Source organism: Dermacentor albipictus, chromosome 8 (genome assembly GCF_038994185.2).
Source record: "Dermacentor albipictus isolate Rhodes 1998 colony chromosome 8, USDA_Dalb.pri_finalv2, whole genome shotgun sequence".
In the NCBI taxonomy this organism is placed as follows: domain Eukaryota; kingdom Metazoa; phylum Arthropoda; class Arachnida; order Ixodida; family Ixodidae; genus Dermacentor; species Dermacentor albipictus.
The window spans coordinates 81,451,051-81,469,846 of record NC_091828.1 but is presented as its reverse complement, the minus strand read 5'-3'; the positions used below and the strand labels follow the sequence as shown (position 1 = coordinate 81,469,846).

At 46.5% G+C, this 18,796-nt stretch overlaps 2 protein-coding genes across 2 annotated transcripts in view; one reads left to right on the top strand and one right to left on the bottom strand.

The window, feature by feature from the left end:
- The window catches only part of LOC135898650 (uncharacterized), a 195,732-nt gene that overhangs the window by 98,566 nt on the left and 78,370 nt on the right, over positions 1-18,796 (bottom strand). The window lies entirely within an intron of this gene.
- LOC135898648 (uncharacterized) overlaps positions 11,920-18,796 on the top strand; it is a 33,183-nt gene continuing 26,306 nt past the window's right edge. Inside the window, exons 1-2 of the mRNA XM_065427717.1 lie at positions 11,920-12,140; positions 16,436-16,639. Of these exons, the coding sequence (XP_065283789.1) occupies positions 12,055-12,140; positions 16,436-16,639 (290 nt within the window). The 5' untranslated portion in view covers positions 11,920-12,054. The remainder of the gene's footprint in view (positions 12,141-16,435; positions 16,640-18,796) is intronic.

Here is an 18,796-nt window from a genome sequence, read left to right as displayed (position 1 = left end):
TGCTTTTCGTACTCATGGCATCCAAAGCGGTTAATAAGTTAATAACAGCCATGGTCAGACAAGCTCACGTGCGCTACTTTCGGGTCTGCTTGCTTCTGCCGCGCGCGCGTTGAGCCACAGAACAGAGCCGCGGATTTGGAGGTGCCGAAAGGTGTTTACCCGCAAAGTGTTGCCACAACGCATAGCATCGCCGCTTTCTTTAAACTACATCGGCACATGAATCTCTTAAAGACATAAAAAACTCTAGAAATCAAACAAAAATTAACGCGCTTTTAGAGTGTTCCGCAATTCAAAAGCGAAAATAGTTGTCGTTAAAGTTCTTGTTTTTTGTGTCACGTGTTTCACTGCAGCGCATTTGCCTCGTCTATGTTTGAAGTATTGGCTTAGCGCTAATCAAACTGCCTAGCCACACCGATACCAACGCAGCGACTCACCGGTGGCGGCCGCCGTTCTTCGCTCCATGCAGCGCAGCCCGATGAACATACGGCGTCGCGGAGCGGCAGATTTTCTGCCGCCCGAACTTCGTCGTGAAAGTTCGCTCCGTGTATTCTGTCCTTTAATGTCAAAGAAAATATCAGCTATTCACGTTTCCTTTTGATCCACGCCTCTCTTCCTGTCTCTCAAGTTACGCCTAACATTTTAGAGCGCAAGTCTTAAGGCTCGTTCACATGCTGCGACTGGAACGACGAAAATCGGTGCAGTCGCACGTGTCGCAGTGCGATTTTAATTGGGCCAATTTCACATGATTGCAATTTCAGCGCTGCGAGTGGCGCGACGGGTTCCTTACTGCCAGGTTTCGTGGCACGAGCTGCATAATTCTTTTACTGTAATGAATGAAACGTTTACAGTATAATATTGTTGACCTTTCTTTTTTTATGAGCAAATGATATGCGTAATTTGTAATTTAGAAACGTGTTAAAGTTTGTTTTGGAGTGCGCAACGGCGTTTTCGGAAGTTCTATGCGATGAGACAAGGCGCACGTCAACGGTTCGGCACTGCGTATTTTCTCACCTGCCTTCCATGACCGTTTCGTTCTTCCTGTCCTACAACAATATACAAGATGACGCATCAAGGAATTCATACAGCTTCCTTCCCCGCATATGCAGCATTTGGAATTCGGCTGCCACAATGACGTCGTGTCAGCCCAACAAGATCCTCGCGCTACCGGTGCTCAGCGTCAGCATCTGGAGAAAGGATGTGTGCATATTGATCGTAATTGCGCATATGGGGTGCGTGCTCCTAGCCATATTCTTGCTCCAGAGGCTACAACAAGGACCAACCGGATAGCCCGCGTGTGCCCCTGAACGAAGCCGCGAATGATCGGTGGGATTACTGAACGTGGAAGGGAAATTGTGTTGTGAAATTCAACCTTAGCGCTAGCTAGCCTGGTTCGTCCATCGCGATGCGTATGCTGTGAAAATTGTAACGCACAGTTGAGCGACGGTGCTTCAATCACTTTCCAATGGGCGAACTTGTGCCCGACAAACACCTAAGCGAGAGCCTCGCTACAACGTCTACAGTCTTTTCGCAAGAGTCCCGCACCCCTTTTTCCCTCGTGTCCTGCGCTGATGACACGTTGCTCCGATTGCGCGTGTCATGTGAGCCCGTGTTGCCCACTTCACTGCCGCTATCTTTCGCAGGTAGCAGTAAAAAACTGGACGGACGCAGGTGGCGGCTGGCACGCGTAATTTAAAATCAGCTTGTATCAATATATATTGAAACGGGGCCGGAGATATAAGAACTAATGGGACCGTGTTTACTCTGTAGAAGATATGGCCGGTACAACCAGTATGGCCGAACCTAAGATTAGCCCCACTACGTCGTATCTGTCGTCTTGTTAGTTATCGTCGTCTTTGTCCCTCTCGTGGCACCGTGACATAACACCCAGCGGCGAAAGCACCGATCCGGCGCCTTCTAGGTGACGCCCACAGGATTTATTGATTTATTTATTTATTTTGCACACCCTAAAGTCCCCGAAAGGCATTAACTTAGGGGGGAGGGGAGGAGGGATACAATTCACACATGATATGTCAATGCAATAAAAAACAAGTGAAGACAACAATCAAGCACAGATTTTGGTAAGAGATATAGTTTGTAAAAAAAATAACGATAAGAAATTAGGGTGAGAGTACAGGGCACAATTCACATTTACTATACATGGCACTATTCGACAAGGCGCTCGCGGTAGGTGGCTGTGGGAAAAGTGCACATTTACAAATTACATTCATATATATAACACAGGCCAAGCAAGAAGTGGCAGCTAAACATTTTATACATTTAAAAATGTGCGCAGGGCACATTGGAAGACAGACGGGTCAGTGATTGTAACAATATCGTGGGGTAGGGCGTTCCATTCTTTCACTGATAACACCAAAGGGGAATTTTTGAATTTTGTGGTCCTAGCAAATATGGGAGACGCTTTGCATGCGTGACCATTGCGGGTGGACAGATAATGGGCGGGCAAGATGGGAGCAGATGGAAAGATGCACTGCAATAGTAAAGGGAGTGAAAAAAAGACAGACGGAAGTATTTCCGTCGTGTGCCAGATCCGGAAGATTAAGGGTCTGCGTTAACGCCGACACACTTTGGTATGGAGAGTAGGAGCGCAAAATAAAACGGGCAGCCTTATTTTTAATTGATTCGATGCAATCTTAAAGGTGACTTATGTGAGGGCTCCAGATAATTGAGGCGTAATTGAGGGTTGCTCTGAGAAGGGAAATGTATGCAGGAAGCCTTGTGTCACTGTTTGCAAGGTACAGGCGGCACTTTGAAATGCTAAGTTTTTTCAGTGCCTTGTTGCTTAACATCCATGGCCCAGCTTATCTCGGACGTAAGAATAACGCCCAGGTATTTCAAAGAAGAGGTTCGTTTGAGTACGCAATTGCGTAGAGTGTATTCGTGTGACGGAAAGCTTGGTTTGGAAGAAAATGGCATGTCCTTAGTTTTATCTGCATTAATTTCGACACCACTCAGCTAATGTGGTTAAATCTTTTTGTAATATGGCAACGTCATCAGGGGTGGACATCTGTCTATAACTTACACAATCATCGGCAAACAGCCGTATTGATGAAGTTATATTTGTAGCTATGTCAATAATATATCTTAGGAATAATAATGGGCCTAACACTGACACTTCAGGCACCCCTGAACTAATGCGGCAGAAAGTAGATTGGGTGTTGTTAATAGTCTAATGTGGCTTGACATGATCCACGTGGACTATATTAGTGAAGTGGACGACGGGGAAGCATCGGCTGGAGCTACTTCATACGTCCCTTCATTGAGCTGTCCGACGACGCGGTAAAGGCCAGAGTACCACGAGAGCAGTTTTTCCGATAGGCCCACACGCCGCGAAGGAGTCCAAAGGAGGACGAGGTCGACGGCAGGGAATTGGACGGTTGTCATAAAGAGACTTCTATTTTGCCTGCGACTCAGAAAGGCGACGGTGGGCAATCTGACGTGCCTGAGCGGCTGTAGCTATAGCGTTGTGAGCGTACTCAGGCGGGGACTCGAGAGGAGTTGGCAGGAGCGTGTCGAAAGGCAATGTCGGGTCACGACCAAAGAGGAGACAGAAAGGGGAGTAGAGAGCGCTCTCGTAACGTGACGAGTTGTAACGCGAACGTCACATATGGAAACGCGGCGCCCCAGTCATGATGAGCTGAGGAGACATACATCGAGAGAATATCTAAGTGTTCGGTTAAGGGATTCAGTGAGGCCGTTTGTTTGAGGATGGTATACTGCCGTGAACTTGTGTTTCGTAGCACAAGAGCGAAATAGATCTTCAAAATCTCGGTATAAAAAGTAGCGGCCCCTGTCAAGCTGGCGAGGAGCTCCATGGTGTACGATGAAGTCTTGGAGTAGGAAGTCCGCCACGTCGGTAGCACAACTGGTCTGGATGGCCCGTGTGATGGCATAGCGGGTTGAATAATCTGTTTCAACAGCGATGCTCCAGTTCTGGAGATAGGTAAAGGGCCAAACAGGTTGAGACCAGCACGATAAAGCGGTTCGGTGGGTATATCAATTGGCTGGAGGGTTCCAGCTGGAATCAGATCAGGCTTCTTACGACGTTGGCATGGTTCGCAAGCCTCGACATAATGGCGCTCGGTACGGTAGAGTACAGGCCAGAAAAATCGTTGCCCGGCACGGTCGTAGGTCCTGGAAACACCCAGGTGCCAGCGGTAGGGACATCATGGTGTTGCAGGAGTACTGTTGCCCAGAGTTGAAAAGGAACCACTATGAGCAGTTCATGTCCTTTTATGCGCAGATTTCGGTGGTAGAAGATGCCCTCCAAAACGAGGAACAAGCTAAGCGGGTCAGAACGGCGACGGCTTATTAGGTCGCACAACGATGTATCACGCGCTTGCTCCTCACCGATGCGGTGGAAGGCGGAGAGCGCGAATATTCTAGCAGTTGCATCACTGGAGGCAGGAGCGTCGACGGGGTGCCGAAAGAGACAGTTGGCGTTCTGGCGTAGCCTATCGGATTTGTACACACAATTGTGTAGGTGAATTCTTCGAGACGTAGTGCGCAGTGGCCTAGACGACCCGTTGGATCCTTGAATGTCGAGAGCCAACACAAAGCGTGATGGTCTGTGGTAACAGTGAAAGGTCGACCGTATAAGTACGGCCGCAATTAGCAATTAGGGTCTGCAGGATGGAGAAAGCCGGCCGTTTTGACTGGTGGTTTCTAGCGGCGCTGACAATCGCGGCAGCTCTTCACGTACCGTTGTACAGAAGTATAAAGCCGGGGCCAGTAATACTTCTGTCGTATCCTTGCTAACGTATTAGCGAATCCCAGGTGTCCAGCGCATGGCTCATCATGGCACGCCTGCAAAATGTCTTGGCGCAGCGCCAACGGCATGACAAGGAGGTACGCATTGGGACCACTTCCGCAGTTTTTCCTGTGAAGGACCTTGTTGTGCAAGTAGTATGATGATAAGCCGCGCACGAGCGAGTGGGGTAAACCACCTGCAACTCCTTGAAAGCGCTGGATCAGCGGCAGCAGCGCAGGGTCAGAGCGCTGGTGTTCAGCCATTTTTATGGCGTCGATAACGCCGACAAATGGCAAGTCATGGTCAGGGTCCGATGACGTCGCAGGGAGTGGTGTGCGTGACAGTCAGCGTCACTGTGCTTCCTTCCAGATCGGTATGCAACTGTAATGTCTTAATCTTGAATGCGCAGGCTCCAACGTGCTAGTCTGCCTGAAGGATCCTTGAGGTCGGCAAGCCAGCACAGCACGTGGTGGTCACTGACTGCCTTAAATGGTCTACCATACAAGTAGGGTCGGAATTTACTAATTGCCCACACAACCGCTAAGCATTCTTTTTCAGTGGTTGAGCAGTTTTTCTCAGCCTTGGTGAGACTGCGGCTTGCATAAGCAATGGTGCGTTCCACACCACCTAGGCACTGCACAAGAACTGCGCCGAGATAGAATTGCTGGCGTCAGTATGAATTTCAATGTCAGCGTCTTCGTCAAAATGAGCAAGTATTCGGTCCTTGACACAAAGATGTGGGGCTCCCGCAAGGAGTCGGTATTGCCCAAGGGCATAGCGAGAGGGCCACGCATTAAGGTCCACACGTCGCGGTTGTATTGCCGCGTTCGTGCTGCAGTGCCTTTTCAATTTATGTGGCTTCGGTGAGAAGCTCTGCAATGGTCTTTGGTGGGTTGCGTATTAGGCCACCGAATAACTCTTGCTTGACACCGCGCATCAAGTTCCGGAGCTTCTCTTCTTCCGGCATGGATGGATCCGCGCGTCGGAAAAGTTGGCACATATTTTCAACGAACATTGCGACGCTTTCGTTCGGCCGCTGTACTCTCGCCTGAATTGCAGATTCAGCTCGCTCCTTGCGATCGAGTCTGGCATATGTGCCGATCAGCTGCCGTCGGAATTCGTCCCATGTCGATAGGGACGCCTCACGGTTCTCAAACCGTGTCCGCGCATAGTCCTCGAGGGCAAAATAGGCGTTGCGTAGCTTGCGCTCTGGTGTCCTCGCCGTTGTATTCTGCGATACGCTCAAAGTGATCGAGCCAGTCCTCAACATCCTCGAGGTCTCCTCCATGGAAGGACGTGGGGATTCGCGGCTGGTTGAGGAAGACCTCGGTCGGCGCGGTCGAGGATAATGATAGAACCGACGTACTCATCCTTTTGACTTGGTGGGGTAGCGGCTCGTGCTCAGGTGGCAGTCCTTGAAGTCGGCGGCTTGTCCGTACGTGCAGAGGAGTCAGCTCGACCAGACACCGTACTGGGCTCGTAGATGGTGTAGGATGTGGGAGTGGTAGCATATACGCCGCACCTCCACCAGAAAAATCTAACGTAGATTCGAGACGGAATGTTATAAAATAGAAGGAGGAAATAACTTTACTGGGTCCTGAGGAACCCCTCCCCACCCATTCTTTGTTTAGTGGTCGGCCAGGGTCGCGGGCCACACCCACGTTGGGGCTGGAAGCCAGTGAACCTTCGCCCTTTCGTGAGCCCTCTGGATGGCCCGAAGCTGGGTCTGGTGGTCGTCGCTTCGCAGGGCGTCCACCCAGTCTTCTTCTTTAGTGAACACGGTGCCGCTTAACGCGGAGCATTGCCAGAGCATATGCGCTACCGAGCAGTACGATGCGCCACAATCCGGACATTGCAGCTCTACTTCTGGCGAATAACGGTGTAACCTTCGTAATAACGAAGGTTACAAAATAGATCTTTCTCTTTAATGGCGGGCCATACGAAGACCGTGCAGCTTACGCACGTCATCGTCTTTCATGGCGGCGACAGATGCGCGCGCCGTTTTGCGGTGCGGGAGCCCCACATCTTTGTGTCAATATGTTTGCTACAAATCCGTGTTGTCTCTGTTTGCGACAATGGACTTCTGCCGACATTGTGCGGAAATAAATAAAATATATCGCCGCATAGCACAAATAAGACATGCTCACACAACTTTAACTAGTACGTCCCCTACAGCATAGAATAGAAGCAACAGCGTAAACAGCTTGGCAATTTTTAACAGTGCCCAAGAGACGGAAGTCGAAAGCACTGGTAATCATTTCTGCTTCAGCAATGCCGGCGTGACCAAGACGCGGGCGTGTATTGCCCAGTAACTCGATCCTTCGGTGCAGTGGTGATGCATCAATGGACTTCGGTCATGTTCACTGCATCGTGCACATATTCAGTTCCTCAGCACGCGCGAACTCCGGTCACTGCTAGCGCATACAACAGAAGTGGTTTCCAGTCTTGGGCAGCGCACACACAAACCAAACACCAGAAAGAAGATAGGACAAGCGCTGGTCTAACAATTGAAAGTTTTTACTTTGATAAAAGGATTACATACCCAGTAATTGTGAAATTCATGTGGATTACATGCAAAAACCGTCATACATTCAGGATTGATAAATGAGCGGCATCACTTCGTTTGTCAGTTGTTTACTTTGTTCGGCGCACCGCAGTGATCCATATTTGTCGTGTGCTTTTTTCGTACAATTTTCTTGTGAATCGGCAGAATTTCATTGGTGGCATCAATCCGTTCGTGCTTACATTGCTGTTGTGGCAGTTAACAACACAACAATACGTTCCAGTGATCCGGAGAGGCACCGTCGGCAACAAGAGACGTTTCGTGCGCAGCTCGAGCTAAACGCGGGCACAGGGAGAAACGCCAGGGTGAGAAACGAGCGCTGGCGTCTAGGATGAAATAGTGTTGCTATTAGTACGAAAAGTACTAATTGCAACATTACGAAACGAAACTTGATGTGCGGATGTCTATAGGCATGGAATGTTTCAAAATCCCGGCTCTTTTCGTGCCGCATCGAAACAGTGCGCGCAGCTATATTTTGCGCCAGAAACTTGCTTCGGACCAAAGCCAGCTTAAAGTGACCATTTATTTTTCCTGAAAGTGTATATGTTCTGCAAAAACAGGTTCGTGGCAAAAAAGAATAATAAAAGCGAAATAAACCGATCGGGAAGTGACCCACTTGTAGAGTAAAAGCAAATAATATAATTACGGGTTTTACGTGCCAAAACCAATTTCTGATTATGAGGCACGCCGTAGTGGGGGACTTTGGAAATTTTGACCACCTGGGGTTCTTTAACGTGCACCTAAATCTAAGAACACGGGTGTTTTCGCATTTCGCCGCTATCGAAATGCGGCCGCCGTGGCCGGGATTCGATCCCGCGACCTCGTGCTCAGCAGCCTAACACCATAGCCACTGAGCAACCACGGCGGGTAGCTAGCATCCTTGACTATTCATCCTTGACTATTCAAAAGGACTGCGTTTTCTTCACTCCCTTCGCTTTCTTTCTGCAGTTCAGCGAAATCAACATGTACGCCTTGAAATGGCACACTTCATTGAGATGGGAAAATTTGCTGTCTGTCTTCTGCTTATATTTTGCTTTGTTCAGTCGACATTGTTGACAAGAGCTAATGTAATCGCTAATATATTTCTTTTTACCGGGCCATGCAAATCTTCTCCTCATTTTGTTGTATGTTCGCCTGGAGCCGCCATGCCCTCTTGACTCTGGACTGTCGTGATAGAGGTTGAGAACTTTTCTTTTCAGTGTATCCGGTACGTGAAAATTTTCGTCTAAATGCATCAACTGTTCTGTGCCTTCCCACATTTTAAATTAGTTCACGCTTTCCTCGTTCCCCCATTTATTAACAGTGGCAGGACGAAAGAGTGCATCAGCTTCTGCCAAAGCTTGTCCGCTCCTTTGTGCCACCTTAGAATCAAACTGCCGAATTTCACTGATCCAGCGAGCAATCCATCCCTTTGGTTGACAACCATTCAGCAAGTAAGTAAGCGCCTGATGGTCACTGAACAGTTTGAATTTCGTGCCTTCTAGGTACGATCGAAAATACCTAAGCGCTAGCATAACTAATGTCTCCTTTTCAGTTGTGCTGTATATTTACTCCGATTTTGTGAAAGTGTCAGAGTAACATCCAACCACTTGTCTTCCTCTTTCGCTGCCATTTGTGCTTCTTTGTTGGCACAGTACACCTTGTGCTCCTTAGTTCGATGCATCCGTTGTAAGTTCCAATGAAACAGTGAAGTCCAGCATTGCGAGGACCGGGTCTGATGATAAGGCTAATAACAAATCTCTGCACGCCTTCTCACATTCTTCAGTGCAAATGAAACCTGTGATTTTATGAAGTAGATTGTTCAACGACTTAGCTAGTGCTGCAAAATCCTTTGTGTAATTTCTAAAACGTCGTGCGAGGCCAAGGAAAACTCTTACTGAGTGTACATTGTCGGGCTTCTTCATGTGTCGTACACGTTCCACGGACACCTCCTTCGTGCTCTGTGCGAATTCGTCCAAAATATGACCGGGCAATGCAATTTTTTTAAATTCGCGTTTCTTAAAATTCACTTTACGCTTGGTGTCACTTAATGCCATCAGAAGATATGTCAAGTGTTCGGCGTGTGATGTTTCAGCCTTGTAGTAGACTATGATGTCGTCCACATGCACCTCACAGAATAATCCGAAAAATGGCTTGAGAAAACTATTCATTACATTTTAGAACCATGCTGCACTGTTTTTCCACCCAAAAGGCAAGCGATTTAATTCGTACACATAAAATGGAGTGACAAAGGCTGTATACATTTTATATAACTCTTCGAGCGGAATCTGCCAAAATCCTTTGCAGAGGTCTATACGGGAAAATATTTTGTAGCCTCCGGTTTCTGGAATTATCTCGTCGATCCTTGGCATTGGAAAAAGAAAAAAAATGTCCCTTTAGCTATTCAAGATCCGGTAATCAGGACACAGTCGCAAAGATCCGTCCTTTTCCGAAGTCATATTATTGGGCGGGGCGAACTTCGACATGGATGGCCGTATTATAGAAGCATGTAAAATATTTTGGATCTCATTTTTCAACCAAACTTTCTTTTCTCGTGACATGTACCGTAAGACTTTTTTTATTACCCGCGTAACATCTCTCAGCTTAAAGGGAACAGTAACAGTAAAACAGTTAGAAAAACCATCTAAATTTTTGTCGTCAGGTGGGACTGGACACCCTCTATAATTAGTTTTGTTGGTTGCGCTTTCTCTGAATGAGCGGCTCCTGGTTCTCCGTCATTGTTGTTAGTAGACATTAGGTTGACGACTCGATTTCGCCTATGAGGATTTTCGACTTCGCGAGACCTCTATGGAGCACTTTCGAAAGTCGGATCTGTCCGACGCACATTTTGGGGTGTAAAATGATGCACACGTTCTTGAGAGATCGCAACAGTTCTTCGATAGTTTTAGGCGATTTTACTTGCACCTGGCTCTGAAGTTCCAGGGGTAAGCCATGAACAATCAGTCACACTATTGCGGACCCCGGTAGCTCCACATTTGCCTTGTGAAGTAGCAGTTTTTTCTCGTGAAAATATTCTAGGGGCATTCTTGAGCGATATTCATAAACAATAGCTTGGTCGCGCCTTTCAACAGCGTTTTCGTCAAAAGCTACCAAACAGCTCGTTTTCCGCTGCTTCCATGTATCCGTCACATGTCCAGCGTAATGGATGTCATACCACTTCTTGGCAAGTCCGCTGAGAAACTGACGCATGTTCCTTATCCGATTGCAGGGCTCGCCCCAGGAGCTCTCCCCACACGCTTGTTCGTAGAACTGTATCCAAGTCTCTGGGCTTGAATAATAGTCAGAAGATTTTCCATGAGTTGCTGCTGTTTCTCGGCGTGTTGCTGTTGCAGGAGAAGCATTTCTAGCAGGCAGGAGTCCATGGAAGAGTCTGTCTTGCTCGGTGCAGTTCTTGCTGTCAGCTGCACCAGCGGTGTCGTGATATGTTCTTGAAATTCTGAGTGCTTCATTCTTATCTTCACTGATGTTTGAAGTTCAATCTCCTGCAGCGTCTTCCTAGTCTTTTGGGCAATGGACTGACGAAGCTTGGGAGTCGTGATGTTTTGGGGTAAATCATACTTGGCGTCTTCATGCACTTAACACGTTGAAGTATACAATGATGTTGCGCGCCTCTGGCTATACTCAGCGTTATCCACTTAATAGAGGCTTGTATCTGTCATAGACTGGGCCAATTTAACATTCCGTAACAAGCGCGCACAGAACCTGAGCACGATCTCTTTAATCTTCTTCCTCTTCTTCCCCGCGTTCCCACCAGATCTCTCATTTGTCACCTCGGCCCACAACAATTACAATACCAGATTTGCACGTAACTCCAATTTTCTACTACCTATGGTTCATTCTAACTATATAAAAATGACATCATCATTTGTTGCTATAAAACTACGGAATGGCTTACCTTTAACGCATCATCTTTTCATTCATTTGGTCGTGCCATTAAGGATATTTATATGTATAACTAAGTTTGCTTCATTAATTACACTACATTTGCCATTTGCTTGTATAGAAAGCTGTTTTTTATGCAGTATAGGCATGCGTATATACAATTTGTTTTAGTTAATTTATTTAGGTTGTATTTTTGCGATTGTATTTGTTTCTTTTAGTTCTCTTGCCCATCTTTACCAGTTCTCTCCGTTGTGATTATTAACCGAGGGTCCCGTCGCAGTCTTTTACATTGGGACCCCCGCCTGTATATTGTCTCAAAGCCATTCATTGTATTTAAAGAATAATAAAGTTAAACTAAAACTGAGTGCGCACTGTGGCACATCTTGGCATTTATGCGTTAAGCTACAGGCACAGCAAGAGCGATGGCAGCATTTGAGAAGCCCTTGGCCTCCTATGTCGATCTCGGAGACTACGAAAAACGATGAAGTATTGTTGGCCGTTTTTATACGTAGACAATATAACTTGAAAATTAATACAACTGGTGCGTCCAACGTTTCTTTTAGCCTTACCAGACACTAAAGGCAGGACAAAAGAATGCTTTCTTGCATTTACACTATTCGCTAAGCTCGAATAATTTCATATCCACTGCAAAAATAGTTTTATTTGGAAGGGCATCGTCAGAAACATCATCTATAGCTTCGAAGGAAGGAAGAAGAAGAAGCATAGAGAGCGGTGAAGTGCTTTTCCTTGACAGCAAGAACATACATCGTTTCAGTTATTGAGCATCAATCATATTTAGCGTTGTTGTCCAGGAACAGTACGCACAACTGTGTAGGACACCATGACAGAAGCGATCAAGGCAGGTGACAAACCGAGGAAATTATGTGCTACAAGAGATAGGTGTCGTTTCCTGAAAGCAAGTTTGTGGTGAGTGAAAAATTATTTCTTCCTCCGTGTAAATTTTAAGGCATGGTCTCGCCTTTAGGTGCACGCACTTCATCGACAATAATGATAATCTGGCCACAGCTTGTGAATGTGTAAAATGCCTTCAGCGCAGCTTGACTTTGGTGGAGCAGTCGCTGCTGTAAAAGCAGCTCTGGTACTGCATATGCTAGCGCAATCCAGATTAGTAATAAATGCACTGAGAGAGAATATATGTGATCACCATCGCAGTACTTTCCTAACCTAGGCTGGGTTATTTACGTCATTGTCATAATATTATATTTCGAACTTGACACAGACTGCATGCCCTATGCACAAAAGGTTACAAATGTAGGCTGTCCCGTGCCTATCACCCAGGATGATAAAGTGGCTCAAATTTGTTACCGTAAACTAATCTGCCAGCGATATCAACACATTGTACAGAGGAAGAGTTGGTATTAACGTAAAACATCTTTAAAACTGGTCAGAAGAAAACGCTTGCTAAAACCACATATAACGAAAACGCGTTATATCGTTATCGCATATATCTCCGCAGCCCTCTACGATTGAGGCGCCTTCAATATTTTGGCATCATTTAGCCTCTCGCTTGACATTCAGATATATATAGCTCAGCAGTATTATCGTCGATCCAAGCGGGATCTGTTGAACACGAACCAGCACCCATCAGGAGATAACAGGCCTACGAGTGCGATTTTCTTGCTGAAATTTCCTGCTTTCTTGTTTATCGCGCCCCCGCATTCCGAAAATTACGTGAGGAACTCGGGCAGCAAGAAAGAGGGAGGCTGATTCATGCCTACCACCTTTCACCATTGTGGGCCCATTACGAATAGGGAGCGAGCACGATTGTATGATTGTAAAAGGTGAAAGACGCACACACTGTCGTTTGTGAATCGGTGGGCTCAGAGTAAATAAGCCTGCAATTCCGGAAGTGTTGTCGCGCCCAAGCGAAGCGGCTGCTGGGTGACGATTATGAAGGGAGCCGGTTGCGTCCACCGTAGTCGTGCTGGATTCAGGTTGCCAGATGAGCTGGCTGGCTGTATCCAAGCTTAGCGTCCCGCGCAAACATGGTGGCCGTGCTGGTAGCGACTCCTCTGCAGCAACATGGCACGAACCGAGCAGTCTGAAACACACGACCTAGGTGAACGTGACCTGAAAAGGCAACGGACTTAAGCCTGTAATTTTGGAAGTGGTGCCGTGCCTCTAAATGCCTTCTATTCTTATTGCATTTCTAATTCTTATTCTTATTATTATTGTAAATGCCTTCTATTCTAAATTTTCGAAATAATTGCCTGTTTTTCAGGTCACTACTTCATTATTATGGTCTCACTGCTCAATTAAACAATTGTCTTTTAGCGCGATAGCCTTAACGGTCCCGTGTCGCGAAAAATCCGGCGTCGGCGATCGCGGTTCCTCGTCCGGCATCGGACGTCACTTCGGCGTAAGGAAGTTCGAACCAAATTTCGGACAACGCATACCCAACCACTCTTCTACCACCAAAGTTGCTCATACCTTGTGTTTCAGTCTTTACTGAGTTATTACATAATAACATTCTGTTATGGTGTAACAAGCGGTCTATTAGGCTAAACTTAAGCGAATGCAAATGCATGCGCGTATCACAACGTACTAATACTAATCTGCATACCTATTTTCTCAAAAATAGACCTCTCTCAGTTGTCTCATCGTACAAATACCTCGCACTAAACATCACCAGCAACCTTTCCTGGCACATGCATGTTGACATTATATGTAGCAATGCCAATCGCATGTTGGGCTATTTGCGCCGAAACTTCTCATCCGCATCATCGTCACTGAAACTAACTCTCTACAAAACGTCAGTTCACTGCAAACTAGAATACGTATGCGCCATTTGGGGCCCGGCTAACATTACACTCATAAACAGCATAGAAGCCATTCAAAATTGTGCAGAGGGTTTCACATTATCACACTTCTCCTCACATGCTAGCGTTACCTCAATCAAAACAACACTTTACTTGCCAGAACTTCCTTTTCGTCGTAGATGCTTCCGGCTTTCGCTATTCCATAAAATTTACTACCACAATTGATTGTTGAAAGAACAGCTTATCACACAACCGCCATGCATATCATCTCGCCATGACCACAGTTTCAAAGTTGGTGTGCCTTCTTCACGTACTAAACTTTGTTATAATGCATTGATCTCTAGCACAAGTAAAGATTGAAACCACATTCCCGCCTCCGTTGCAGTCATCCTGGATACCGACACTTTCTAAACCAGCATTCATGAAACAACACGTTGAATATGTTTGTATTTTGCTAAACGTTTTGGCATGTTTACCCACTCCTTTCTGTAATGCCCTCGTGCCTTGAAGGCATCTTAAATCACTCAATAAATAAATAAATAAATAAATAAATAAATAAATAAATAAATAAAAAAATAAATTTCTCCAAATTTTCATAACGGCAACTGTAACGAAAACGTAATGTAATGCAATGAAAGAAAACACCTACAGCGCATATCTTTTTATGTTAGTTCTTCTTAGACAAACATATCAAAAGTGCGAAACAATAACAGGATATCGACCCACGCACGAGGCCGAGTTTCTGCCAGAAAGCTTGCCTTCGTGCAAAGCTTTCGTTGTCAGTGTCACCTGGTAAACTTTGCGGTTACATAGCTTAGCTGCAGTTGCCAGAAAGCACGAAAAGCAGCCAGGCGTCTTTGAATGCTATCGTGTTTCACTCTTAAAGACGAAGCTGAAACGTGGTCCACAGTTTTATTCACAGGTACACCCTCCTATGTTGTGTTTTGTCATAAATTATTGGAGAAACAGCCGATTCATAGCAGCATCGTGGGTGCCTGCTATGTTTTACAAAAAGATCATTAACATTTTCATCATCATTATCATCATAAAATGTGGCCATAGCCAGCACTGAGCGAGAAATCTTGCGCAACACAGAAGTGAATATAGTATGGAAGTGAAGGAAGCTTCGCTTGCAACTGGTTCCCACAAATTCGTGGGATACGTCATTTTCATTACTGTGTTTTATTTAATTGGTATATTACCGTCTTACGTCCATAAAGTCCACTGAAGCTCACAACTTCGCAGCAACGAGAGAACGCAAAGCGCAAAATTTGTGGAAGCGAGGATAACAATTTTCGCGGGCAGATTTCGTAGAGCGTAGCAGCTATGAAGAGCATGAGCTGTTCATAGAGAGGTGTGTGCCTCAAAACGCAATTTCAATCCTTTGTGGCATGGAACAACGTAAGAAGAAAGAAACGCCCTTTAAAATTAATCAATAACTGATATTTTAAGTACGCGTGTTGCACGTGTATATGTATATGACAAAGTAAAATTTAGCGTTTTATATTATAAGACGTACCACATAATCTGGATATACTTGTCAACTGAAACAGAGGGAGACGTGCCACCACAAGTACAGCCTCCTGTATTTTTAATATTACGGTGTGATCGCTAACCACACGGAATGTCAGCACCAGAGATCCAGGATTAGCGGCGAAAACGGCAGCAGTACGGGGAAGGGTAAAACACACCGTCCAGTACAAATTTTGTGGCCTACGCTGTTCACCGCAGAAGGGCACGCGCCCTGCCTTTGTGTGTGCGGCCGTGTTGTTGAACAGCGTGTTACACGACGCTCACACGGGTGTGCGCTTTTCGTTCTGATTCAAACAATCGCCAATCATCTCCACTTCCCACCGTTACAAGGCGTTCCGTGTGGTCAATGCTTGTGCGAAATTATTAAAGAACCCTGTGTTGTACCTATGGACATCGGACACCTCTTGGAGCCTTGCAAAATATGAGGCGTCTGTACTAAGTACGATGCGATGTGCACAATGTACGCAATGATGGAAATGGTTGGGTTGAAAAAAAAAGAAAGAAATAAAGAGAGCGTTCCGTAAGTTACCTTGATGAACAGTGGCTTGTGTCCTATGTTCCATTTTGCATACTGCCTTCCGCAAGGCTAGATCAGTTCATGCAAATAGCCAGACTCTATAAAGCTCTGTAATTCAATACCAGCCTACTTCCTAATAGGCCGAAATCGCCTTGTTGCTAAAATCGAGTTATGAACTTTCAAAGTTCCATACGTTGCGTGCACATTTCTATAAGTAAACTATAGAAACAACATACCGTGACTTTTTTTAGGCCTACAATGTCTGCCCGCCGCACTTTACGTACTGTGGCTAATGCATCATTTTATAGTATTTACCTCCAAGGAAGAACTTTACTTACTTAACCAATCTCTCTACGGTGTTCTTGAAAATGTAATACCTTGTTTTGCTGCAGGATGATATTTGGAGTGTTTGCTGTAATAAACATCCTTCTTGGCATCAAGTTGAGCATGCTTAAGGGGCAATTCAAGACGCCACCCCAGCAGCGACCAACAGCACCCCCGACGGAAGTCCACCAGAGTCCAAAAAGCTTCTACGACACCGATGGTGTGAGGGGATACAGCTATGACGTCGTTCCTGACATCCTCCATCTCGTCAGGTATGTGCAGCCGCTAACTGTGAAAAACCGTGTGTGAAATTCACAAAGCCAATTTAGAAAGAATTTTCGCGAATTTTCCCCATTCTCGGAGCTAAAAACGTCGTTTGGATAAGCAAGTTTATGGTTCCCACCGCTGTAAAAACAAGCGCTGCATTCGACAACACACGTGTGCGCAATGTCACCTGAACTACCGCATTAGGGCCAGATGTAAGCGATATGAAATCACAATACTTAAAAAGCGGGCCCAGCTCCTCAAGCATGCAGGAAGTTCTAATATAAGGGTGATGATATAGCTCCTTTAGGTGTTCCTTTGTGAAGCATTTTGAATAAATCCGAAGTGATTTGGCCAATACTGATGCTCGCCTCGCGGTTGGAAAGAAACGCTCTTAAGTAACTGTATGTGCGCTCACCACAACCCGCGAGTTCGAGTTCCCCTAATATTGCGGCGTGAGAGACGTTGTCGAAGGCTCCTATGAGGTATAGTGCTAGGACTAGACTCTCGTCGCCGTACGGTATATTAGTTAGAATTTCCTCTTTAAGTAGGAGCAACGGGTCCTGGCAAGATAAACCGGTGCGAAATCCTATCATAGAGTCCGGGAACCAGCTCCGCTCTTCCAGGTATCGCTGCAATCTGCTATGGATAACCCTTTCAGAGAGCTTACCCTTGGCGATGTGTCCCCTCGCGCGCGATCTGGATCGGATACTCGACCTATGTTACACGCTCTACGCAGACGACATCACGCTGTGGACGAGAATAGGTTCGCTGGGGGATAAGGAATGTACGCTCCAAAGCGCAGTATTAGCGGTGGAGAAATTTTCTACATGGAGTGGCCTGAAGTGCGCACCAGAAAAATCTGAGGTGATCCGGATACACGCGAAAGGCTACAAATCCAGAGGATCGATTAACATCGTGGTTGAAGGCCAGTGAGTCCGAGAGGTACCCACGATGCGAGTGCTGGGTTTGTGTCTTCAGAGCGACGGGATAGCACTACAGACACTCAAGACCCTCAAATCCACAGCCCACAACATAGCCCAAATGATACGTTGCGTGATGTACGGAAAAGTGGGAATGCGAGAAAACGATACCCTAAGGCTCGTACAGGCCTTAGTGGTTAGTTAAATCACGTATGGCTTACAGTACCAAATTCTAAACAGGGAGGAGGCAAAGCAGGCTAACAAGAATCCGAACCGCTTTCAAAGCTGCTCTGGGCCTGCCTAAGTGTACTTCAACGCAGCGCATGTTAGCTTTGGGAGTGCACAATTCTTTCGACGAACTGAGGCAGGCCACCCTGATGCGACAGAGGGAGCGCCTCAGCTTCACAAAAACTGGTAGGGCAATATAGGGTAGACTCAATATCCCAGCGTATCCCATTTATCTCACACAGCAGGCCGTACCTCCGCCTCCTTCGATGAGATCCAAATTACAGTAGCCCCAATTTCAAAGAATATGCACCCCGAGTACAAGTAAGAAAGGCGCAAAGCACGCGCACAACACATTCAATCAGCGTACTCTAATAACCCTAGGTACAACACGTACTACACGGACACAGCTGCGTATGCAGAAGCGACCGGGCAGCGCTACCAAACGAGGTACGCCCTGGCAGTCGTGAATGCGATCATTTAACAGCAAATTACCGCGTCGGCCACGGCGGGATCCCCCACCTCGGCTAAAATATTAACATTGGCGATCGCACTCGCTCACGCCGAGTGTTCACAAAGGGACTCGGTCGTGGTCACGGACTCCCAGGAGACATGTCGCATGTTTCTCAAGGGGCACGTGACTGCGGCTAGCCTCGCGATAATCCCGAAATCCTTCAACAGCGTTTCAACCGCGCGTTTTCTGCGAGCGAAAAACGTAAGGCGTGGCGAACGCCTGCGTTGCCCCCGACGTGCGAGCACCCGTACGAAAAAAGAAAGCGGCGCTATCGCGTAGAGTTTTCCAGGTTGATGGACAACATAACTCGCAACGACATGAATTGTCTCTGCTACCGCATACACAAAGTGCCTTTAAACACAGAGAACACTGCAATGAAAATAATCTTAGTGTAATTAGACAGCGACATTTTTCTCCGAAGTGTATTTATCAAGCATAACTTCGAGCAGGAAGATTGTGTGCGAAAATGCGACTATGTACTTTCCGCGCGCTGGGAGGCCGCT